The sequence below is a fragment of the Thermobia domestica genome, chromosome 8 (assembly GCF_964235325.1).
Source record: "Thermobia domestica chromosome 8, izTheDome1.hap1.1, whole genome shotgun sequence".
NCBI lineage: Eukaryota > Metazoa > Arthropoda > Insecta > Zygentoma > Lepismatidae > Thermobia > Thermobia domestica.
The window spans coordinates 227,202,050-227,229,597 of record NC_137461.1 but is presented as its reverse complement, the minus strand read 5'-3'; the positions used below and the strand labels follow the sequence as shown (position 1 = coordinate 227,229,597).

Below are 27,548 nucleotides of genomic sequence, written 5' to 3'. Positions count from 1 at the left end.
CCGGTGAGCTTATATTCTTAAAAGAGAACAGAAACTTAAGCCCTCAACAAAGCGTTGCACAAGAATAAGGAATTCGTTTGTTTATTTGTTTGTTTCCACAGACGCTGAAATGTTTCTGAACTGAAGAAAAAAATCTGCTCATTCTACAGCTTTGATTCAGAGAATTACAAATAGTAGAAACGTCACATTACCGAGTTTGCTTTGGGTGTTTCTGCTGTCTTTCCTTCTTGTTTTGGATGTGCCAGGGTAGCTTCGGATTGTTTAAGAGAATCAGGAACTATTTGGGAAATCTGCGACCAATCGGGTTTGACTAAGAAAGATAGAAGAGAAATCTAAATGAGAAAGATTATGTCAGCATTAGTCAGTAATGTAACTTCCTATTAGCTACCATAACTTGCTGTCAAGTAAAAGGCTGAGAAGGAAAGCAACGAAAATTTCAACTACATTTAACGTAAAAATTCAACTCCCTAGTATCTTCCTGGCACTACAAAAAGTTAAAGGAAAAACAGCTAAAAACAGAAACATGTTTTTATTAATTATTCAACTGAATATTGTCAGTACTTACACACTAACACACACTCACCTTGCAATTGAAAGCAATACATAATTTCCAGTCAGGAAAGATACTCATATTGCTTTAAAGACTTTATGGATAGTCGAAAAAATTATAGCAACATCAAAATTCAATAAAATGCGTGTTGATATAACGAAACAATAGGATGTATAACGAATAATAATAAAAGCTTAACACTGAAAACATCTGTGTGAACAAATTATATTCGCATGCAGTTTCTCCCACCATTATCAGTGCGAAAACCTACGCAGCTAGATCTGTATTTGTGACGAATCTTCTTTCGTGTAGAAATAATGGTTGAGAATTGATGAAGAGAAAACAATTTCTCTATATATTACTTTAACGTCCCACGATTATGCACCAAGGCTAAGGGAGACACTGATGATGAGATAGATGATAATGGTGGAATGACGAAAGCGAGAGCACATGGTGTTTGTCCATCACGAAACCTACTTGACGGAAGCTGAGATTGAACCAAGTACCTCATGTGTCACAGATAAGTGGTCTACCACTGAGCCACCGCGGGCCCAACTTCATAATCTGAGTTGTCTCCTCATATTTAAATCTAGACTTGAATTAAATAAGCGTCGACATATTCACAAAGTACTAAATCAATGTATTTATCAATTAGTCCCGAATCACATGCATATATATATATATATATATATTAAACATGTTGAAACTGTTTTATACTCTTATTCCAGTGAGACGTTCATACCGATGCAACAAATGAAGTATGGAAAAAATTTACCAACTCATAACCATTATTTCTACAGGGCAGAAAAATCATAAAAAATTTAGTTCTTCGACTAATGCAGGATAAAAAAAACTGATAATGGTAGAAGAAAATCGCTGAAAGTAAGATTGAATTAATACAACGATTACTTATGTGGAGTTCAAGGTTAGTATTTCATTATTAGATTACTCCTGTTAATCGAATGTATGCTACTACAAACAATATATATACACACTGAAATATTTAGTACAAACATAATAATTGTATGCACACAAAATTGTTACTCTTATTTCCCAAAACAACAATGTGCGATTACTAATTTTGTTATAAGTTTACATAAATTTATCTTGCACTATAGTACTCGCGCCGAGTCGTGGAGCTTGGGCTCTGAACCAATCATAGAAATATTTTGCTTGAGCTCCAACACATCGGAAAACTTCGGTACAATTCGTGGAATCACTTCCCAAGCGCACACTTGGGGAAACGTCGAACAGCTGAAATTCACCAACAATGTTGCCAAACTTTGAAGACATAGTAAACGAGTATATAAAAAAGGCATTTAAAAATTGCCAATAATAACACTGCACAACAATAACTACTGTAACAACTATTCTAAAATGGTAACAATAGCACAAATAGTAACAAAGAAAATATAGCGCAACAAAAAACAATTAACAAAACGGAACTTGACGCCAATCCGACAACGCTGTACTCTCGGGAGATGTTTTCCGTGTAGAGTGAGAGAAGACACTGACAAAATTTGATGGGTGGGGGTTGACGACTGGAACACACCCTCGCGTTCTATTGGGTGGTGAAATCGGTACATCTAGGTTAAGCTTCACGACTCGGCGCGAGTACTATATATATTATAGTTTACGAGTTCCAGGTTAAAAGACTTAAAGTACAAACCTCAGAAACTGACAATTTTCCTGCAACGGTCTGTCAAAGAGTTTGATTTATGTCATTTTGAGTATAATCAAGCATACACGCACGTTCGTTCAAATTTACTCTATCAAATTTTAATATGTGCTATGGTAGTTCTCGAGGTCTTGTTTGAAAGTTTCAATGAGTACAAACCTCAGAAACTTACAGTTTTCAAGCAGAAAAATGCATCTTTTATGTGATTTTGAGTACAACCTCATATTCTTGCAGAAAATAGATAAAATTCACTAAAGTAAATACACGTCGTTTATCTGAGATTTTGACTAGACTTTATAATAGCACAGAGATCACAAAATGTTAGTTTCTCTGTTTGAGTCCCCGAGACTTATAATTATCAAGATTTTAAATATAAGCAACCACACATTCTTATATTTGATTTAAATTGACGTTAGCTTGGCGTCTCTTTTAGTAGTGAGGTTATATGAAACGTGACCTACAGCTTAATGTGGGATCTGAACCACGTTCTCATGTAAATTGGAGTTAGTCTAAATGTATTATAATTAATAAATTTAGCTTTCGTGGCTTGATCAACCATCCCAATACTCACAAAACTTATAATTATTATTATTACGTGTTGTCCATTATGCTTGAACTCAAAAATGCTTTACATGCACTTGAGCAGTCCATAGTAGAAAAGATATTAGTTTCTGTGCCTATTGGGCTTGTCATTGAAGGGAGGGGGGGGGGATGGATGGAGGTTATATATATATACCTAGTCTTATCATAAATACTGTGTCAATTATTTTGATGATGGCTGTACTTCCACTAATACAAGCGAGCGACGTCAAGAGCGATATCGTGAAACATGAATCATTGTCGGATGAGCTGAAGAAGTGTAAAGGTGTCAATTGTAAGTGTTCAAGACGGAATGAGGCGAGTATGAAAAGCGTGTGGCCGTGATAGCGTTGCACAAGGTAGACAAATCACCAGGGAAGATTTTCAAAACTCTCCAGAAGCTGCAAATTATTAAAAAAAAATTGTTTACCGCTCTATCCAGCGCTTTGCTGAGACTGGAACTATGAAAAATCGCCCGCGGCAAGGAAGACCACGCACAGTACGAACACCGGATTTTGTGAAATCAGTGGCGGCGCGTGTCAGACAAAATCCAGTTAGAAAACAATCGGTTATGGCTTGTGAGCTAAAAATATCGAAAATGTCTATGTCTTGCACGTTAAGCAGTGAACTGGGACTACATGCTTACAAACAATGCAAAGAACATCTCTTGACAAATGAACTGAAGTGTCAGAGGTTCCTAAAAGCAAAGTGTTACTTATGCGTTACGCAGCAAATGGGAACCGTCGAATCATTTTCAGTGTTACAGATACTTCAATGCCCAAAATAACAGGATATATGCCACATCCTCTCGAGAAGCTGGTGAAAAGGCTCCAAGGATCCAGGAGAATCAGAATCCTGTCTGTATCATGGTATGTGGAGTGCGAGCTACAAGGGCACAACTGAGATAAATTTTTGTGAAAAGAAGATCAAAATGTCATCCAAAGAGTACCAGGAGACTGCTTGAGAGACTGTCAAAAATCCCACCAACACCCTCTGCCATGGACAGAGCTGAAGCTTCCAGCAGAACTTAGTCGCAGCACACAAGGCACGGACAATCTAGCAGTTGTTGGAGGCAATGTTCTGCACTTCATTTACCCTTCAGATTGGCCTTCTGCAAGTCTGGATCTAAACCCTTTGGACTACAAATTGTGGTTCAAGTTTCAGGAGAAGGCTTGCCAAAAGAGACATTCCAATATTGGAAGTTTAAAGTGGTCTCTTCGGAAGGCAGCTGCAGATTTTCCAGTTGATATGTTGCGTAATGTAATTGATGAATGGTCACAAATCTTAAGGACTGTGTGCACTCTAATGGTAGCCATTCTGAATAATTATTTGTGATTCTGGTTTATAATGCATCCATGTAACTCATGTTATTAGGATATTAAAATATATCTAATTATAGTTAAGACTAGCTATTGTGTGGGAAACTTTTATTACGTTAGTATTGCAATCTGACAGTAATCATAACACATAGCATATACTTTTACCTTTGTGTAAATAACCATGTGAGCACTAAACTGACGAAAGCACTAAATTTATTAATAACACTTGTGTAATAATTTCGGTTATGTCACATTGCCCTCATGAAATACGATATCAAGCTTAAGATCAGCATATTGTTAAACACTGGAGATAACATATCTGATGAAAGTGATGTAACATTGCCGAAACTGTTACACAAGAGTTATTAATATACTTAGTGCTTTCGTCAGAGTTGTTTGATTAATAAATAACTGTATGTACAACACGCCGAAGTCCCTTTCAGAAAGAACAAGAGTAAATATAGATAGTATGGATTAAGAACTTTGGATTAGTATAGGCCATAAACACTTTGAATTATATATATATATATATCGAGTCTATAAAGTTATTTTCTTTAAATGGCACATAGATTAATATAAACGTCACGTATATTAAGGCTCTGTATCGATGGAACTTAATGAGTATATTACGGTTGTAATTTATTATATTAATATTCCATTTCCTTGTGGAGCTTTTTATTATTAATATAATAAATTTCAACTTTAATATACTGTTGAAGCTTCCATCTGTACAATTGCATTAATATATGTCATTTCGTTATCTATTGTACCGTGGGAAAAAAAAAAGTCTACAGGATGAAACAAAAGTCCTTGGCCACTTTTTTATACTGAAACCTACGAAGAAAATGTGAAATCTGTTAACGGAGATGTAGGAAAAACAGAGAAGGGGGGGGGGACTTGTAAGGTACATGGGAACAACGATCGCTATTTTGAATGCAAGTTCGCGATTTCAAATGTGAAGAAGAGCATGTTGCACATCAAGTAACATCGGTATGAACTCCGGAATTTTAAGGTGTAATTGTTTCTTTCATATCTTGCATGTCTGACACGTCATGAACACTGAAAGTCTGAAAAGTTTCCTTGTTACATAGAATCTCTTATTATTACACGTGGTCTAATATTCCTCCGACAAAGAAAAAGAAGACAGAAATCAAACTAATGTCCGGAGAACGCAGTTCTCGAGATATTCCAAAGGACTACAACTATCACCACGCAGGCAGATATCCTATATCACACACCAAGGTCGCGTACATGATGGCAAATTTAAAAAAAACTGGTACTGTGAAAGACGGGGAACGTAGAAGACGACCATAGACTGACATCAATGAAGAGATGACACCGACTGTTTTAGCATAGTTTATGAAGAGTCTCAAATGCATTACTCGTCGTCTCTCACTAGAAATTGGATTCAGCCAGTCCTCCATTGTCCGGATATTACATACCAATCACTGACATTCTTGCAAGTCCCACATGCAACATAAACTACATGAGGATGACCCAAATCGAAGTGGAGTTCTGCACGTGGGGTACGTACGTGACACATTATTCAACGACGAGGCTTATTTTTGTTCGAATGGGAAGGTCAATCGGCAGAACTGGTAGTACTGGTATGACGGTATTCGCAACTGAGCTTCCTTGTGGCTATATGGTTAACATACGGCTTTAGCGTAGGAGACCCAGGATCGATTCCCGGTGGGAGCTCATGTGGTTTCGAACCCTCGTAAAGATGTAGGCCCAGGTCTCATATAGCCTTGCTGGTGAAAGGGATGCTAAACAAAAAAGCATTAGGAACGAACTGGGTTGATCCGCGCAAGAAACGTAATCCTGTAAAGGTAATAGTATGGTATGGTATATGGACACCCGCATCACTGGTTCATTCTTGATCTGTATTGTCTTCATGGCGCAACAGTATCTGGCGCTTCTGCATGAACATGTGTTTCCTTCCCATCTTAATCTGGAGAGCACCTTTCCTCATTTCCAACACGATGGGGTCCTCCACTACGGCGTTGATGTGCGTTAATGGCTCGATTATGCAAAACTTCCACGAAAGTGGGGGTCCAAGATGACAGTTGTAGGGTGCTTACGTCTGGTGGGGTCCCAGGTTCAATCCCCGGCCAGGTAAGTCTACGATGGACAACATCGCATACGTAGGTTGTCTCGAGAATATTCCCGTCTCCTCCCACTTTCTCATTCCATCAATTCTGCCATCATCATTCACTTTCCTTAATCATCGACTCCCTTAGCCTAAAATGGCATAATCGGAATGACCACCCAGAGAACCTGACCTCACATTCCTTGATTAATCTTTCGGGCATCTGAAAGAGGTGATGTATGCTGAGAAACCTTGCGATTAAAGCATTTACAGGAACGCATTCAGCACGCGTGTGACCACATTTCACTTGACATTCTTCTCCATATACAGTCAGAATGAACGGCGACTATGCCTGTGTATTAGAAGGGAAGGTCCATGGCCAGCACACAGAACATGTACAATAGGGTGCCATCGACTTTCACTTTCAGTATTCGTAATGTGCTAAGAATTCAAAATATGAAAGAAAGAACTACATCTTTGGATACTGGTTCCTGATTTCACACCGGTGTGACTTGAAATACGACATGCGCACTTTTTCGTTTGAAATTTCAAATTTGCATTCAAGATGGCAGCCATGACCGTTATGTACTCTACAAGTTGTGATCTCTCTTCACTCTACTACCATCTCCCAATAACTGAGTTTATTAAACAAAAGGTGTCCATACACTTTTGAATCACCCTTGGAATGAACGAATATACATAATGAATGGAAAGTTTTTATGGCCTATGTCAAATCGAAACTGTCACTCAATGCTAGTTGTATTCCCTTTGCGTGAAATATCCACTGTTGTTAGATTACTTCTACCCATCGCCAGCAGATGTCTAACCAACAGAGATTGAGGAAATAGATAAACTATTGTATTCCTCATAGTCTAATAGTCCGATTTTTCTGTGTACTATATCAAGGACGGTACCTTCCTATGCTACTCCCCTCATATTTATCTGAAGATAAAAACAAGGTCTGGTCTATAAACGGTGGAAGGTGTACACACCTATTGCCAGTGTGATAATTATTCGTAAATGGAGACCCAACAAAAGGTGTAATTTTGTTTTCTTTTAATCTACGATTAATATTAATCTAGGCAAGCTCAAAAGTTACAGTCCGACGCAAGTTTTTTTTCCACTTCTCTTCCAATTATTGCTGTTGTTCATTGTTAAATATTACAGTGTAAATTGAATGCGTAGGCTGTCTGAAGTTTGGTGCACAAATAAGTAAATATACAACCACTATTTTTTTTTCTTAAATGTTAATCCTAATCAGATGATTAATTTGTTGGTATAATTTCAGCAACCAAGCTTGGCTGCCATCGATTGTCAGACACTAATTGAAGAACATAGGCTTCACAAAGATTTTGAATGGCGCCTGCTGTATGAAAAGCCAACAGCCATAGTCCAATTGCCTTATGAGTAAAGATACGAAAATATGAAAAAAGAAAAAAAATGCTTAAAATACATGATTTTCAATCAATTCTTCCAACTACACCAGCCGTTTGGTTACTACATTAGTAAGCCGCCCTACGTTAAATGGAAACGCAATGTTGCCAGTTTAGCAAGCTATTTTCTTATGTCCTCACAATACAGCATTGTTGGAAAACAGATTCGAGGTGTCTAGGCTTCCTCACACAACAATGTGCACGTCCTTTTTTTTTTTTTTTTTTTTTTTTTTTTTTTGTGCTTTTACGTCCCGTTCGAACAGCCTGCTAAACTGAAAACGTTGCTTCTTCATTTAACATAGCAAGCTTTATTAGTGTAGAGCCCAAACGGCTGGTGCGACTGGAAAAATGCCATCATTTTAGACTGAAAACTACATATTTCCAACAATTTCCCTCTCTTTCCATTCTTTCGTGCGTTTATTCATAACGGAGTTGACCTATGACCCCGAACTTTTGATACACCTGGTATATTATTCAACTGAATCCTTTCCAAAGATTAACAGCGTGTGTAAATAGTTGCGTCGAAGATTGTTTATTTATGTATTATTGTTATTTCCAAGTTTTGAGTGCCTGTGGGTCATCACTCATAGATAAAAAAAAAATGACTGTCGATATTCAAGTTTTCTTTGAATACCATTTTAAAAATTTCTCTTTCAACTAGTGTTCGGCAGTCGATGAAATCATACTACGAAATTGATAACACTATGTAACACACATTTTTCCTTGAAGTCTAATTGCTATTTTCTGTTTGCTAGTGTTGAAAGAAGACAGAAATGCTATATTATTTCGAATAATCTTTACTTTTGTGACGTATAGGACGAAATATGTGCTAAAAATTACCTCTATGAACTATATAGTTTGAAGTATTTGACATTCGTTTTCAGATTACTTCCCCATACCATCTGGCTACACTGCGCGACTCTCTTACAGCTGTCTTATGCTGCAATACCACGAATTTGGATGGAACCAACTGACCACAGTACCAACTGATACTTCTGCATAGTGTACCCATCGAAATGATGAAGTGTAAAAATGCACCTAAATTCGTATATCCCGACATCCCTTCGTCGATCGCCCCAGTTCCACACAGCATCCAGTATTCTGTTCCGTCTCTCCCCGGGAAACCGAATAGCTCTCAAGAACATGACTCAACACTGATGATAAAGATATGCGAGATGTGGACTACGCGTGTTATTTGCCATCAGCAGAAAAGTACTATCCAAATCAGAAAGGTCTTAACGATTTGATCAGAGATCTTGGTCTCACTAAAACCAATGGTGAGCTTTAAACTTCAAGACTGAAACAGCGGAATTTAGTAGACGAGTTCGTAAATGTATCGTTTCAGAGGTCATGTAACAAGCCTTTTTTCACGTTTTTTCAAGATGAAAGATGGGCTGTGCTTCTGTAACAATGTTATCAAGTTGTTCGTCAATTGATATTCCCTGTAACCATCATTAGAGACGGTTTTTCATTTGGTAAGAGGTTGAAAGTAGTGCTTCACCACAAAGGAAACAAGTATCCGTCTCTTCCTTAGCTTACTCTGTACATTTGAAGGAGAAATACAATAGTGTGAAGATCATATTGCAGGTTCTGTGTTATGAAAAATACCAATGGGAGGTTATAGGGTACTTTAAAGTTATCTCAATCCTAATGGGTCATCAAGGTTGTTTTACACAGTTCCCATGCTATCTTTGCCTCTGGGATAATAGACGCTGGTGCGCATTACTGCAAGAAGGACTGGCAAGTACGGACAGAATTTTTGATGGGAGAGCAAAATGTGAAATTTGAGCTACTGGTAGAGCCTCGAAAGGTACTAATGCCCCTACTGCATATCAAGTTAGGGTTAATTCAACACTTCATTAAAACTCTTAGTAAGGAGTACCTTCCCACAGTTGTCAAATGCAAATATAACCGGAGTTTTCACAGACCCACAAATAAAACAGATTGTTTAGTGTGAAGTATTTCCTCAGGTACTCATCGAAATTGAAAGGGATGCTTGGAAAAGTTGTGTGGCAGTGATTCTAGGATTCCTTGGCAATCATAAAGCAGAAAATTATACGGAGCTGATAGACAATCTGGTAGAAAGCTATGGTGAAACGGGATGCAGGATATCATTCAAAATTTATGTTCTGCATTCACAACTGGAAATATTTAAAGAAAACATGGGAGCGTATTCCGAAGAGCATGGGGAGCTCTTCCATGAGGACATTTTAAACTTCGAATGCCGATATCAGGAACAGTACAATGAAAACATGATGGGGGACTATATCTGGTCCTTCGTGAAAGTGATGTACTATATAAACGTCAATGTAGAAAACGCACACGGTTCTCAAAATGATTGTGTTCAAGTTATAGAAATGTTTTGCGTTATAACATTTATCGGAGCGCAATAAAATATGGTTTTCGTGCCAGCCACTGTCAGCAACAGCAGTTCTTACCGAAAATGATGTTTAAATGGTTCAATCTCTTTGAAAAGCACATATAACAATACATGTGTAAAGAAAACTTGTTTTATTCAGCTGCTTAGAAACTGTCTTTTTTATTTTTTATTTCGATAATAAATTTTGAATTTTGAACAAGGATTGCAAAATATTTATTCATACCTATTAAATATATTTGCAATTTTGTTTTTTATAGGAAAATTTTCCGAAAATCCTGAATTTTCCATTTTAGGATACACTTTGTATGCATATCCTTGGTACTATTTGAAAGAATGTTTTATTCTAAAGAGAAAGACATATGAACCATGATAATCGGATGAATTGTGCTGAGGTTGTAGCTACTTAACTATTATTCATGTGAAATTCAGTAATTACATGTTAAAAAGACAATAATGGAACGTGTTCACTACAAAACCAAAGTTTGAAGTATATAAAAATCAATTTCCATCATATTCGGACACTGTAAATTGGAAAATAACAATATCACCCCAAGGACAAAACAAAAGTTCAATTTTGTTGCATAGTGTAATCTGAGTAAGACATTTACAGAGGACTCATAAAAATATTAGTGGTTTATAATCTAAACAAAAATGTGCAACACACTATTTATGTGAAAGTATATATATATATATATATATATATATTACTGTTGTTTTCTTTGTTGATTGCTGCTGTTAAGTTGGAAAGTACAAAACGACACTCACTTGGCACAATTTAAGAATACTTGCATATACGTTCCTACACTGATGTAACACTAAAGACTAATTCCTTATTAATTATATCTAGCCTGATTATAAGTATATATGCAATCTGGCAAAAAAATATAAATTCTTTACCACTAAAACGGGGGAAAACCGTTAAAGTCTGCAATACGGGTCTACAGGGTTTAAACCGAAATTCTGATACTGATTTCAATGAATTTCCATGACTGATTAAGAAAATTTTCGATAATAAGCAACACTGCGAACATTTATTATTTATAGTCAGATTTACTACAATAACAACAACAACAACAAAAACAACAAAACATGGTAGTCCACTGCTCTCCTTTTTTCTCGCACACAGCATAAGTTTAATATACTTTCTCTGTAAATACGTATTAAAAGTCAAACTCTCTGTATTTGGAATACAACACTAATAGTAAACAACAATACAAGAACGGTGTTTTTAATATCTCGGCATTCTGAATACAGTTACAAACATAAAGAAGTAAACATATATCATAATTCAGCCTATTTCTTTGTTTCTCTACAATCAACAAACCTAACTTTCGTTTCTGTAGCATTTGAATTTTTGATTTATTTATTTATTTATTATTATTTTTTTTATCTTTCAAAGCTTGAAGTTTTAACTCCTTCAGCGCTTGTTAAGCTTCTTTATTTCAAAAACAATTCTATTTTTTCAGGCTGTTTTCTACCGGCAGCTAAAAACAGTCACTGACTTTTCTGTGGAATATAGAAAATTTCCCTGACTTCTGGCATATTTTGAAGCTTTTCCCTGACTTTCAAGGTCGGTGTGAAACCTGTTATATGGCCTTTCTTGTTGAAATTGATAAGATAGTATTTCTAATGTGATAAACAAAAATGTTCAAACATACCTCCAACTACGAAATTATATCCAATGAGAGTGTATCTTTTTCCTAATTGATAAGCTTCTTGTGAAACTTCATCTGCTTGTTTTGGGTAACACAGTGATGCCATACCTATAATACAACACAAACAAATTTTATTCATTAATGTTAAATATTAAGTAACATAAATATTGAAACTAAAACTTAAACGAGCGTGTGTGTATTGTGTATGAATAAGGAAAATACCGATTGTTTTCAATTAAAGAGTGTGTGGAATTTTATTCAAAATCTTGTTTCTTTTTGAAGAAAAAGTCAAAATATTTGGATAAATATTTTTTTTTTTTCTCCTGTCTTCACGATTATTATTTTACAAAGCTTTATTAAAACAGCTTCGAGACATGGAAGAAACGGTATAAATCTTTAATAACAGAAAATAGGCAATATGAAAAGATTCATTCTTACTGTCATCTACTTCAGGTAACAATATTACATATATCCAAACAAATAATGAAATTCATAATTAAGTCCAGAATTCAACATCTCAGACCTCCACATTAAAACAATGTGTGAATGAGGAAATCACACAACTTTATCGCAAAATATTTAATTAAAAGAATACAAGAGGAACATACTAGCTTCATCCTGTATTTACGCCTCTCTTCAGTGTACTGTGCATGACAAGGCAAAAACCTCATTTTAAATGGTTCCGTTTTATTAAATTTCTTCCTTTGATTAATAGTTTGCAACTTCCTTATAACTATGAACATTAGATACTTGGGTATACACGACGTAACAAAATACAAGTAACCATATCATGCTTTCACTTTCACAGATAAGTGGTTTATTGAGATTTTTTGTTACTTTTGTCATAGGCTATCCACCTCTCGAGTGTTTATGAACACTTTAAACACATAGTGTATAAATTTATTTTAATAAAACTAGGAATCTAATTTCATGTAGCTGTCGGTTTGATAGTGGATCTGAAATAGACCATGTTGTTAAATCTTTAGTGTGTGATATCATGTCTACCATTCTTTTTCTCTCATCACGAAATGATCTACAATACGATATCATAAGAAAATGAAATTAAATCTTTGAGTTTTACGTCCCACGGTTGTGTCAGCGAGGCTAAAGAAAACAGTCATGTTGAGAAATAAGATGGTGGAATGAAGAAACTGAAAGAAAACGGAAGAATCCCGAGGAAACCCACGCACACGGTGTTTGTCCACCACAAAATTCACTTGGCGCGAGCTGGGATCGAACCAGGGACCACATGAATCATAGGTGAACGCTCTGAACGCTGTACCACTGAGTCACCGCGGCCCCCAGGATATCATAAGGGTTGGTAAATGTGGCATTGATAGTGTGTGAACCCTTGATCAAAGGTCAGTTTCATGTATGATTTGCTCACAGAGAGAGTTGCAATTAGAACAGTGAGGCAAACGCTATGCTACATGGAGGTAAGTCAGTAGGCACAGCATGTTTACATTGAAGTAGTAGGCTTCCGTAGAAAACTGCCAGAGAATGTCACATGGCGATAGTCGAAACTATTAAAACTAACACTATTCTATCGAGCTGTCGGGAAGTAAACGACAGAAGTTCGGATGGCCGCGAAATAACGAAAGACAAGCAACAGACGGGACGACCTGTAAGTGTGAGGACGAGCATGTAAGTGCGGTAATTGTGCCTTACACAGAAGATGGACGTTGGTTAGTTACAAGCAGAAACGGGCATTGGCAAAAGTACCTTCTACAGGATTATGCGAGAGATCTGCACTTGTGCACAGCTTCAGCTAGAGGGATAATATTCATTCACGAAAGTGCAGAGTAGACAAGGTAAGCTACATGGTAAGATCACCTGATAAGCTAACACAAAGAAGGGCGCATCTTGTCAAATGAATTGAAATGATAGATGAATTTTGCGCCTGAATGTATGAACTGGAACTCAAGGGTAAAAAGTGGAATGGTGCCACACGGGATATCTGTAACGACAGTAGTTTCAGAAAAGCTCTTTCCTTGTGAAAGTAATGGAGATTATGGTGTACGAAGTAAGACAATATGATAGTGTGTTACGTTATCATTCCAGATGCTACGACAATGATAGCAATGTACTACCGAACCTTTCCGCAACATCTACGATGAGGAATAAGGAACAAGCGAATGGATCTGCTCAACAATGACACCATATTTCATGGAAAGGCGAAAGCAGCTTGCGTTCAGTAGAGGGACGAAGAACAGGAAAGTTCTGGAACACCCAACGTATCCCCACTATGAAGGAACCATTGAGTGGGAAACAGTTTCGAATATACGGACCGCTGAGGAATGTAAAATGTCTCGCTTCCCAAATGGTATTTGGAGCTTCCACACCCTTTACAGCGTGCTGAGTACGACTTGAAAGCTTACCTTGAAGGTTCGTAGGTCGCTCTCGTGTGTCCTTTTTATTCATGTACTGTTGATATATGCTTATTTACATACTTCGTCAGCACAATTTTGCTTCTACCTGTTGCACTTCTCATATGTTGTATATTATTTCTACTTTAATTTGTCCATTTGTTGCAGACTTAGTGTCTTGCCGGTGTCGCTTACCCCAGTATTAAAAAAAAAAAAAAAAAAAAAAAAGTTATGGCTTTACATCTGTCTTAGTGCCTAGTTTCTATTTTTCTTTTATTTATTTATTTTTTAGCGACGTGTTCTAGCGAAAGGATGTGGAATATTTGAATATTTTGAATAAAATAACGAAGTTCGTACAGTTAGGATCAAAATTATGAGAAACTAAGAATTAAGAAATATAAGCATTTGTATCTCGGAAAGGTACCTTTATAAACATTTCATTATGTAGAAAATTTCCCGAAGTCACAAATATTATAACGAATCTGATTTCTCAAGGCACTTCGAAGATAAGAAATATTGATGTACTATCTGCAACACTGCCTATATGATCTTCTAACGAAGTATTGAAAATTGTTATAATACTATACTCGTAAAATCAAACAGAAATAACACAAATTTTCCTTATTTCACATGCAGAAAAATATTTTAACCATGTTGAAAAGTGTGCACCAATGTTTCATAGCTCAGGAACAGCTTGTGATATGAATTCATGTAAAAGGCTTAATGATTCGGCTCATCCGATGTTCTTTCTAAAAATAAGTCATATGATTTACTCTTGCCCATATTTATTAAGTAATACTTTGAAAACATTTTCTTCTTTAGTTTTTACGTTATAAAGAGTAAACACTATTAACCAGATACTGTATACATGAAATTTAAGAAAATTAATCCTACCAAGTGCAGCTGCTGAACTGTATATCAATTTTCTGAAGAAGCCACCTCGGAAGCCAAGGATAGCTCCAGTTAAACCACTAAGTCCAATAGCACCTACTCGCTGTAATACGTTTTTTTCTTCTTGGAGATATTTTATGTACGCTGGAACAAACAAACAGCACAAGATCAATAATATATGTAACTTCCAGAAAAATATGTTTAAAACAATAATTTCAAATATTAAAAGCACCTACACACTTTATTACTTCCTTTTACAAAATTCAAACATAAATTTCTCTACAAGAGTAGAAAAAAAACATGGGTCCCTGCTTCCACTTTTTAAAATTTAAACATGAATCATGCGTTGCTGTAGTTACTATTGATAAGTTTATGAAACATGAACAAAATTGTTTTAGACGTTCCCTAAAAACTTCAGAAATTTACCACGAGACCACTCTGTTTAGATTTTCTCGAAACAAATGGATTATGCTAAAGTGGTTGTAACTAGTGGTGAACTTACTTCCATTTTTCGTTTCTTCTCTAATGCACAAACTGATCATACTTGGTATTGCGCTATTTATTTATGAAATACAAACAAAATCATCACAGTGGATTCAAAGAAAGAAAAAAAAAAAAAAACTTGGTCTTCAAAAACTGTAACAAATATTTCCACCAGTAAACTACCGTTTCTCGATTTTTTTCTAGAAATGACATTAAAAATTAATGAAGCACGAGGTCTGTCCAAAACCGAACTTCCTCAATATAATGGTATTTAGCGTTTATAGAAGCCATTTAGATTTCTCTCCTTCAATATGGTTTCCTGTTTTATTAATACATTATTCCCAGTACGTTTTTCACAGTTGGCACGCATCTTTAAACGCACTTTTTGGAATAGACTGGACGTCTCGTAGAGAATTTTTTGTATGAACTGGAAACGGCTAGTTTTGAGGGTGACAGGCGAGTCAAGTGGTACAACAAAATCCCATTGTTCTTCGGAAAAAAAAAATCGTTAATGAAAAGCGACAAATGGCTACGAGAATTGTCATGGTGAAGCATTCATGTTCCATTTTTCCAAGCTCCCGGTCTCTTCTTCCTCATAGCCTCCCCTAAACGCCCTATCACTTCTTTGTTGATGATTTGAACACATGGGACATACTCATAATGAACAATAATACAAAAATTAAAGGAAACAATAAGCATCATTTTCACATTTGAGAGACTTTGATGTGCTTTTCTGAGTCTCGGCAGTCTGTTTGTGGTTTAGTTTCAACATCATAGTCATAGTCTCTGGCATTTTCCCTGATACGTTTTCAAGAACCTATCGTCTTCGTTTGCACGACTCAAAAGATCTTCATAGATTTCCACATGTGCTCCGTGAAATGAATTTGCAGCAACACGATGGACGTTCAGTTTTTCAACTAAGATCACATGGCAGGACGATTTACTGATTTCTACTTCCTCAGCTAGGTACTTTGTAGACTGTCAAACGATGATTTTCCTAAACGTGAAAATCATCACACGATGTTGATGGGCGTCTAGGTCTTTCCTCGTCTTCAATAGATGTTCTTCCTGCTTTGAAACACTGAAACCATTCATAACTGGGTTCAGCTCATACATTTTCCCGGAAAACTTCCTGCAACAATTTCAATTTCTATAAATGTATTGTCTAATCTGAAGCAGACATGCTGCTCTTCCACAATCATTATAATTATAATATCACAAGTACGGAACACATCTTCAATCCAATGTTCGCAGTCTCACAATGATGCAAGGCAGGTTTATGCAATTACCGTTAAAATGTTTGGGAAGAATCTCACTACATGGCCCTGTTGATTGTATTTTTTTTTTTTAAATTCGTTTCTCCCTGTACAGACCTTGTGTTCATGAACACTAGCTGAAATATCCGTTCTTCGCAGGGAACAATTAGTTTATGTAAAATACTTGTATTTGAAAAGTATATTTGAATCCCCTCTTACGATATCTATTTCAACCTTAGCCGGTTCTTCTCTTTAGGCACTTTCTGAATACGGAATCTAAAATTAAAATACTATAGAAATTGCTTTCCTTGTTCCCTTCAAAAGCTAAATTTTAATAAGGATCGTGAGTTATTTTATTTTTGGTTTGCAATTTGAAAACCCAGCAACGAACACAGATCAACCCAAATTTGTAATTCTGATTGGCATTTTTCACTCAAATTTTAGGTTACGATATTTTACATTTTCTTTGTTAAAAATAGTCATAAAGTCAAGTCAAGTAAGACGTAGACTCCTATAGCTTCTGTTGGCACATTGGTTAATAGAATCATATGATTCGTCTAAAGATCATGTACACGGTGTGTTATAGATCATTACTGAAACTACCATGAAAAGTCTAAGCTGATGTAGTTTGTACTGGTAGATATATGAAAACAACAGTACAATGGTTAAAATAATACTGAGGACTAGTTAGTGTCAGAAATTCGCAGAATGAGTATCGTTCATAAACATCATATTACAGGTCAATTTGACATCTTTAGTGGACGTTCAACACATAGAGATGGCAGAATTTCTTGTCAAGCAATGTCATTCTCTTGCACAGTGATGCTCAACCCCAAAAAGCGAACAAAACAAAAGATAAACTAACATAGAGCTACTAACATCAAAGATGTAATCCTGACACTCATGTGACTTTTAACGTTTTCGGGGAATTAAGGGAAAGTGTACGAAGTTTAAAAGTTGCAATTAAAAAGTATTGAAAGAGTTAGAAGAAAGTGCAACATGGAATTTGCTCTCAGTTCAAGAGGTTACAATAAAGACACCCGTTGGTTAATATCACAATGATTGATCTACTGTACAATAATAAACGGTGAACGTCCCAGTGTGTCATGCGAATCCTTAATAAATGTTATTACTTGTGGTATCGAGTGCTAAACTGTACACGACATTTCCAAATTTACAACTGCCAGTTTATTGCTTGGTTAGTTATGAAATTCACTGCCTCCTCGAAAATTTCAGGTTCCTGGTTCCTCAAAGAATTTAATGTTTATTTGTTTTCTGATATCCGTGGAGGAGTCCTACAGCAATGAGTTCTAAGAAGCAAACTGTAAATGGAGATTATAATGCTAATGATGTGTATATGCATTTGAAAGAATTCGAAAAAATAAAATGAAGAAAAGACCTGAACTGCTTCATGTAGAATTTCCTCTCCTATAGCATACCCTAGGTCACATGTGGACGGAAGCTTTGGAAAAAATTGGTGGGCAGTCTCTACACCATTCTCCATGCAGCCCAGATCTTGATACCCTGCGATTTCTGGAATTTTTGATCACTTAAGCAAGAGTTACGAGGAGAGACGTTTAGAATGAACCAAGAAGTGAAAGCTGCCACTTCCACTACCGTATAAAACAATTCTCAGAAAATGGTCTGCAACATGTGATTGAGAAGCTAGTGCATCGCTGGAAACGACGTATAGAGTGTGAAGGACGCTATTTCAAAAGGAAAACTCACACCAATCCTTCTATTGACTCGGACTCCGAACAGTGATCTCAATCAACGAACTTTTGGAGTATTTCTCGTACACAGTATTGAACAGTTCAAGTATCTACATGTAAATTAACTGTGCAGTATTTTTTCTTACATTTAAACTACTTTAACAAGTTAATTTTTTTTACACACGTGACAGAAACCATCTCTTATAATTAAAAAGCGTATTACTTACAACGAAGTAATTCCTTTACCTGTTTCATATTGAGCAGAACAATGGAGATAATTCAGACCTATAATTAAAGCTGTATGTGGAAATTCTGTTTGAGGAGGTTGGAATAAAGGATGGTAAGGACAGGTTGTTCTTAATCATCATTATTATCATCATTATTATTATCAACATTATCATCATCATCATCATCAAAAGACAGGTTAGAGGTGGATGTCTGTTTAGGCTCTGCAATGGGATAAAACAAAAAGTTTTCTTAAAGATCAATTTTAACACCTGAGAGATACTGGAAGATTTTAAAATATCAATTGAAAGAATCATAGTTTTTTTTTCTTCTTTTTTCTATCAAATAGCTAAACTGAAGTTGACAGAAATTAGCTTAATGAATTAACTATTGCTCTCTAGAACTCTTTACTACTCTTCTGTTTTGTAATAAACTACAGTTTATACCTAAAAGCACACAGAATACTTGTAAGAAAATATTAGCCCTCGGAATACGAAGATGAGTATTTTTGATCCCTGTAAATTTCCCGTAAGTGAACGAGGTTGTTTTTCCAGAGTAAACGCAACAATTGCACAACTCTCAATATTTTAGAGAGCATAGCAAGCATACTATACTTCTGGCCAGTCGATGTACTACTCCGGAGAACAAAATTGATTTCTTACGAGAAATGTTCATGGATCAAAAATTACCTCATTTTGGCGTTTCGACGGTTAAAAAATCCAAATATATAGCACTTGATGCAAATATAATGTATTTGTAAGTAAATAAATTATAGTAAATATTTTCACACACACACACACAAAACTTCCTTTAAAAAAGTTACATTGTTCTTTTATTCCAATATGAAGACTTCTATTGATCCTGAGGTCTCCTTCTAAGCGTTATTCTCTACGAAGAAAAATTTGAACTACTGATGGTCACACACTTATCTTTTTTTTTCTTTTAAAGTACTAATACAAATGAATAAATATTAAAATTGGTAAACGAACTCTTGAAATAATACACAGCACACTATTAACATTTATGAAAAATGTCCACCACATTTGTTTTTTGATTCTTCAGTGCTGTCAATTCTTACGTTCAGAACTTGATGAAAATTTCCAACGTTGAATTTTACGTTGCTTTTTTTTTTTCTTTCTTTCTTTCCTTTTTATATCTATTAGGTGTGTCAGAATTATCAAACCATTTACGGAAACCAAGCACACCACAAAGGTAAAAACTAACGTAAGACTTCTTCACTAATAGAAATATCAGCTTATGAATCTTATTTTATTACAACTAAGGAATCAAAATTAAACCAGAATAGAGAGAGAGAGACTTTAGACAAGCAATGAAATTAACATCATTAATCATTGGACGCACAAAAGTCCTGAAAACATAAAACACAGAAATACATAATAAGCATAACAGAGCGATCGAACTTTCCGAACCCGAACTTTAAAATTCTACAAGTGCAACAGTCTTACATACCGGTGTGCACGTTATATTGTCGCTCTCAGTAGACCTCTACGTAAATGTTAACATATCACAGCAGATGCTGAAAGTATCCATCTTAGTGTAGGAAGCATAACTGGACACAACGGAATGAAACATGTTAGTTAACTAGGCGCAACAATTGTGGTTATGGACTGGGTGATGTATCTCAGTATATTCAAATCCTGGGATTATTGTCGTAGTTTTTTTCCTTTTAAATAACCTCACGAAAAGAAGTCTGGTTCATCGATAATACTTCCTAAACATCATTCGCCAAGAAGGTCGGTCTTCCACTTCGATGTTTATTCCGCAGACTCCTGAATTCGCGAGGTCTGTTGATTAATTCATAAATAGTTGATTTACTCACTTTCTTACTGAAACGATTCTGAAATTGATTGTTTGCTACAGGTTTATGATTTCGTTAAGAAATATGCCTCTGATAATGAACGCTCTTCCAGTGAAAAACTCATCCTTGTAACTGACGTGAAACGGTCATCACACCGTACGTATTTTACTTCTTTGCCATGACTACTAGCGCCAACCCCCACTGGTATCTACTGTGTAGGTCTGTAGTCAAGACTCTACTACACCGCTTTTAACCGGCAGTACTGAATTATTGTACATCATGAAATAAATAAATAAATAAATAAATAAATAAATAAATAAATAAAGTTTGGGTTTAGGGAATAATCAGAAAATAAAAACCAAACATGGTATACATATTGGTAAGTCATAATAACGTGCTTATAAAAAGTTTAAAATTATTAAAATACAGTATAGTGATTGATAAAAACCTGTTACCTTCACACTTTTTCTTTCCGTCATCGAAAACATCAACTACTTTCTGTTTGTAACACTTGCTTTGATCTAGATAAACCCACATCTCTTGCCTTACATTCTTAACTTTTTTCTCCAGAGTGCTGCGTGCGCCTTCGGATTTTCCACTCCTAAATATTGGGAACAAAAATAAACAAATATATCAACTATGCACTCTTCACAATGTATTTATTTTTAGAGATTACTAATACTCTTGCTCTGACTTCTATTTTTTTATTTTTCTTAGGCAAATACAAAAATAATTATTTTACTGTTAATTCCTTATATTTATCAGTTCAGCATATCAACATGAATATATATATATAATTTATTTATAATAGTCCTCTACAGAGCCAAACTCTACAGAGGAACATAGGTATACACACATAATTACATATGAAATACATACGTATACATCTATATATAAAAAGAAAGGAAAAAAGAATATACATGTAAGGAAGGAAAAATACAAGTACAATAATAAAAACAAAATTAAAATATTAGTAGTATAAATTAAAAAAAAAACAAACGAAAAATATGAAAAATGAAAAAATCTCTAATATAGGTTTAACATTCATAGAAATAACACTTCTTACTTAATTGTTATTCCATACATATTGTCTTTTCAAAATATTATTTTTAAGAATACGCAAATACACAGGGATAGGATAACATAAGTCACGATTCAAATCTGATGAGACCAGCTGATAGAAATTTTTACAAGCTCTAACTATGGATGACTCCTGGTGGATTGTAATATGAGATCTTGTTATGTTAAATACTAAATTCTTACGCAACGATCGTTTTGGCATATTGAAATTAATATGTTGGAGTAAGTTACAATTTTCTGTCACTGAGTTTACTGTCTTGTACAAATATAAGGAAACGTCTACTGTAAAGAGAGTGCATATCAAATTTAAGTAAAAGAGAAGAGTAAGAGATCTTATTTTTAATTTCTGATATACGTTACAATTTGAAATAAAGATGTTTCAAAAATTTAAATTGGACTCGTTCTATGTTATTTGCTTGTAATTTATGAATAGGATCCCAAAGAACACAACAGTATTCCAACTTACTCCTAATCATCGCTATAAAGCGGTGTTTTAAAGCTTGGATATTATGTGTGTCTCTTGTACTCCTTATTAAGAACTCTAGGGCCATGTACGACTCTGCAATAATTTTATTTATGTGACATTTAAATGTAAACTTATGATCTAGTAACACACCTAAGTCATAAACACAATATACTCTTTTTAACTTTTCACTATTAATCTTATACTCAAAAGATGGACAATTAATTTTATTTGAAAACGTTTTAACATTACATTTTTTATGTTAAAATATAATTTGTTCCTGATACACCATTGCAGAAATTATTAATATTTTTTTGTAGTTCATGCAAATCATTATTCACTTTTATAGCTTTAAATATTTTCATGTCATCGGCATATAATAAACAATTACTATATTTTACAACACTTGGTAAATCATTAATGAATAATGAAAATAGCAATGGGTCCAAATTTGAACCTTGTGGTATACCTGAATTAGCTACGTAAATAGATTTTACAAAATTATAATTGATAAAATATGTTCGTAAATAAGAGATCATAATATTTATCAAAGAGGTTGAAAATCCCATAGCCAGAAGCTTATTTACTAAAATTGTATGATTTAACTTATAAATGCTTTTTGAAAATCCGTATAAATTACATTAACGTAATATCTATCATTTATAGTACCTGTAATAAATTGAGAAAAAGAAGTTAAATTGGTCAAAGTTGAGCGTCCTGGATATTAACCATGCTGAAAAGGTGAAATATAGGATTTGACATGCGAGAAAATTCTATTAAATAAAATTTGTGACACGGGATACTAACTCTTGTACAGGTTTACCCGGCGTATCGTACACCGGCAGTTCACTAGGTTTTACGAGCAAGGCGTCTGGATGCTCACAACATACAGCTGGGTTTGAAGATGTGATCAAACCACCCCTTAGCGTTACACCCAATACACACTCAGGGAAAATAATCTTCTTCATTAGCTGAAAACATGAATAGAAGATAGTTAGAAAATAACAGACACAAGAGAAACTACAACCCCATTAAAATTCAAATTTACTTTGAAAATACATACTTATTTACTCTGAACAAAAGTTTCAATACACATGTCAGTATATGTGGAGAATGCGTATTACAAGTGTGAGAATGGATAATTTCTATTGAAAAATTTGCTCGTTATAGTCTAGTGCACAAGTGACAAATACAAGTTATTCACAATGTCTACTCGCAACAATTTCACAGGCCCTTAAACGCGTTAGCAAGTCATCAACGGCAGCACTCGCCCTTGCACAGCTATTGCTCACACAAAAGCACGTTTCAGAGACGTAATGCCAGGGTTCATCTCGGGCAAATCTTGGCCTTTAATTAGAACCATAGATCATATTCCAAGGGGTTGGGGTGGGAGGTCTCAGCGGGCCATTCGTCCGCCGCGATAAGTCGGAAAAATGTCTGACTTGATTTTGCCTTACGGGTTGAAGCTGTACGCTGTTGTAAGTTTCAGTGGATATTAGAAGAGTGCGTACAACTGAGAGATCTAGCTATCAGTCAGTCAGACCATCAGACTGGTAATTCACAGATTATTGGCGTTATTTAAAGATTCACAACACATATTTTCCATTCTAGTTTCGCAGAAGTGTAATTTTATTACTCAATGAAATGAAACAACCGCATCACCGTAAAGAGATGTTGCACTCGTTGCATTTTAAGAGCAATCGCAGATACTTCCTTGGATAATGTTACATACACCCGGTCCGTTCAGAAACTCCTCAACTATGAAGGTCTTTTCGTCTGTAAATAGATGTGCTGTGATTAACCTGTGGCCCACTTAAGAAAATTAACTGTTCTTATTCCAGAGCTTGCCCAAGTGACCCAGCTTGAAAAAGTCTCGTGTTTTCTTTATGGATTGGACCCACCCACAAAATCTGAAAACCTGAATTTTCAACACTTTTATTACTATATTATTGATATGATCAAGTTGTATCATAATTTTTTACAAGTTTTTGGACTTCTATTGGGCGAATTAAGGCACTTTTACATGGTAAGGTATATTACTACAACACTTAACAAATGATACGACTAAACGTACATCATCGTGAAATTCTGGATATACTACAACGAAAACAAAAATCTCACGTTAGTTTCATACGCCTAAAAAAACAAAGTAATGTACAGATTGCGTTTATATTGGAAATAATATACGCAATTTTATATATAGACACAGGGACTTAATGAACTACACCCAGAAGTTATGATTCTTCGCATATATATATATATATATATATATATATATATATATATATAAGGACCTGCGGACTAAAATTCATAGTTTCTCAGCTAAGGCCGTCCAAAAGCGAAAAAAAAAAAAAAAAAAATAGCAAGTGTTATTTCGAACACGAGGAACCGTAAAGTTGCGGTCCGTATCAGCGTAAAGAAAGACATACGCCATCCAAAACTGCATATTTCAGCAATGTGTAAGCGACTTCTTACATGCCATGCTCTCAACAGAATTCCTAAGGCCTTAAAGATAGATCCAAAGTAAGCAAAAAGTAACCTTTTACAGCAGTAAACATTGAATGCGTCAGCAGGAAGTCGGAAGTGTTAGGAAGCCTAAGTTCCGCGGTTCTTTGTATTCGGAACAACGCGTGCTTTTTTTTTTTAACGACTAGACGGTTTTAGCTCCGAAATTAGGCTCTTTCCCACGCATGCCCATATGGGCTTTATTATTATTATTATTTCGATGTGAGGAATCACCTTTTAAAGTTTGTCGGTATATAGTTTATTAACATCTCGTATATATTTATAGACCTATAAAGCAAACGGAAATAATAAAATTTCAACAACACAGCGGCCTACAATGTAGGAATTATCGCTTTGGATTATTCTTGGCACAAGGCTATGCTTGGGAATGATTCCTTACATTTATTTATTTTGGCGCGATAGAGAGGAGCAGAAGTTCGAATTTAGTAAAACCGATTTGACCAATATGGGATATTTTTGTTAAAAGACTAGTCCTTTTACCATGGAAAATTTACGTATACTTATTTAAGTACGCAGAACGTGTAACGAAGAAGTGTGTATGTGTGGAAGAATTCAAGTATTCACTTCGGCGTGGTAATGAAGGACATGAGGCGGCTTAAAATTCAAATTTAACAGTACCATGCAAAAACAGTTCGATCGATTTTGAGTAGTCTTGATTCAAAGTACATTTTCAACCTGCGAAAGTTAAAGTATATATATATATATATATATTTATGTTATCGCGGATTATTCATGTTCAAAAATGTTACCAAAAAACAAATAAATAAATAATAAAATTTTACAAAAATCTCAAAATTCAAATTCAATATCATATCGCAAACCTGGGTTGAGGATTTGTTTTCATCGCGTGTTCTAAATAGTTTCTCCTTGAGAAAAGTTGTATGAAATTGATAACAAACTATGATCTGATTTATGTTGCAAAGTGTAAGAAAGAAAAAAAATTACAACTTGTTCCCACTTCTTGGTAGTCAAAAACATCCAATAATAGGGTGAATTTGTTTGAGAGTCCTGAAATAAGAGACGAAAGGGTTGAAACAGCATAGATGCATGGTTTTCCTGGAAATGACACGTTTTTATCTGCATGTATTTGTCACAGGTGAAGGGAGTAAAAGAATAAAGAATATGCCGAAGCGTTTTGCAGGTAATTATTATTATTAAGTAATCTGCCTTTTGACATATCCTGGATTTTTTTTTTCAGGGTGTCTACTAGAATTCCAGAATGAAATTTCGTGACTTTTTCATGACCTCTTCTTTACTAAACCATAACATTTCGTACCACTCTCAAGAGCGAATATCAGGGTTTGAAAAAACCCGGTTTTTTTTTGAAAAAGCCCAACCCACCTAGGCCCATGTGGGTTTTTTCGGGTATTTTCGGGTTTAATTGGGTTTTTTCGAAATATTTCAATGTCTTTGGGGTAAAAGTGTTAAAATGTGATTTATATTTCAAGATTATCATTGTCACAGCTTGCAACAACTTTCTATTCTCTGCTGTTTTGAAAAAATGGCCGCCATTTTGAAATTTTACATTAGATAGCTGCCAAAATATATACATCTAATTTAGAGCGTCTCTTGCTTATATTCTAAAAAAATTCAACTTAAAAGACCGAAAATTGCACTTTGTAGCGTGGATACCCGCTATTTTTTTTAAAGCCACCATTTTGAAATTGTACGCTGGTATGCCGCCAAAATCTATACTGGAAATTTAATGTCTCGTGCTTGTACCCTGAAAATTTAAACTTAAAACATCGAAGGTGGTACCCTGTAGTATGTGAAGTACAGGCAGACGAACGAACAAATGTAGATCCCAGAAGCCTCAGTGACGTTTGCCAAATACGAACACCAAATAACACCGTGTTTAACAGCGTAAAATAAATGGTTTTATTTGAAGGTCACATTCGATATTTTGTGCGTTCAATTAGGTGAAATTCCCGAGCATTTGTTGCAAGACGTTTCTTTCCAGAAAATTAATTTAAAACAATTAACAAAGATATAATTCATATTTTATAAAGTAAATGTTTCAAAATGTCTTAAATGAAATGAAATATCTTCTAGCGTAAAATAAATAGTTCTATTGTTGAAGTATTCAGTTCCGATGCTATGTGCGTTCAATATGGGAATTTCCCGAGCATTTCTTTCGCGATTCCCCCCCCCCCCCTCGAAAATGCAGCTTTCTTTACTGTACATCGAAACTTCCACTACGGAAGTTTGAATTCAGCACTTGAAGTAGTAAGTGTTACGTAGTTTTCGGAACTCTGAGTATTAAGCTTCTTAAATTTGACAAGAATTTTTACGCTGTTGTTGGTGTTGATTCTAAAGAATGCTTATTTGAAGAGTACCAACAAACAACTGAACTAAACTGTTATTGTTGGAAAACTAAATTTTACTGAAGAATACTTGTGCTACCATCAAAGGTAAGAAATAATACTAATAGTTTTACTAATGCACTACATATTTACTGGTAGTACCGGCACATACGGCTTTAAACTCGTCAAACGTAGGGAAGACTGGAGTACGTTATCACAGTAGCAATTCTGAAAAAAGCGAAAACATTAGCGCGCCGGTGCTGCTTTCTTGTTTACTTACTAGATGTCACTACTAACTGTACTCGTTTGGAGATGCACTGGAACGAGTCCTGAAATTGTTGTTTGGTGTGCTCGTGAAAGCGATAGAAGCAAATATTTTTGTGTGTGTTATGTGGGTTACAAATAGAACTTCATAATGTGCTACTTTGAATGCGCCTACTTTTGTCGTTTGGTATAGATATTTTGTAAAAAGAGTAATGGCGACGCGTTGGGCAAGTTGTCACAAATAAGACGGGGCATGTTGTCACTGTGACAATGTGCCCCACTGTGTGTTATGTATAATACAAACGATAGGGTTATCTCGGTTTCACAGACGGTGAGAATATACAAAAGAAAGACAGAGAGGAAAACACCACCAGTGGAAGATCTACTGGTTGCAGCAAGAGCTATGAAAAGAAATAACAACCCCATATCAATACGTAGGCCTAAAGCTGCTAAAGAATTTCATGTCCACAACAG

General features: G+C 35.2%; 1 protein-coding gene across 4 annotated transcripts in view; it reads right to left on the bottom strand.

Annotated features, from left to right (window-relative positions):
• Mic26-27 (MICOS complex subunit 26/27) overlaps positions 1–27,548 on the bottom strand; it is a 65,317-nt gene that overhangs the window by 11,079 nt on the left and 26,690 nt on the right. For 3 of the 4 annotated variants that reach the window (XM_081769470.1, XM_081769472.1, XM_081769473.1), the window contains exons 2-5: positions 22,789–22,952; positions 20,894–21,039; positions 14,947–15,087; positions 11,690–11,794 (exon numbers count right to left, since the gene is read on the bottom strand). In XM_081769470.1, the coding sequence (XP_081625596.1) occupies positions 11,690–11,794; positions 14,947–15,087; positions 20,894–21,039; positions 22,789–22,952 (556 nt within the window). Of the gene's footprint in view, positions 1–191; positions 311–11,689; positions 11,795–14,946; positions 15,088–20,893; positions 21,040–22,788; positions 22,953–27,548 lie in introns of all 4 variants that reach the window. The other variant, XM_081769471.1, reaches the window with a different exon arrangement.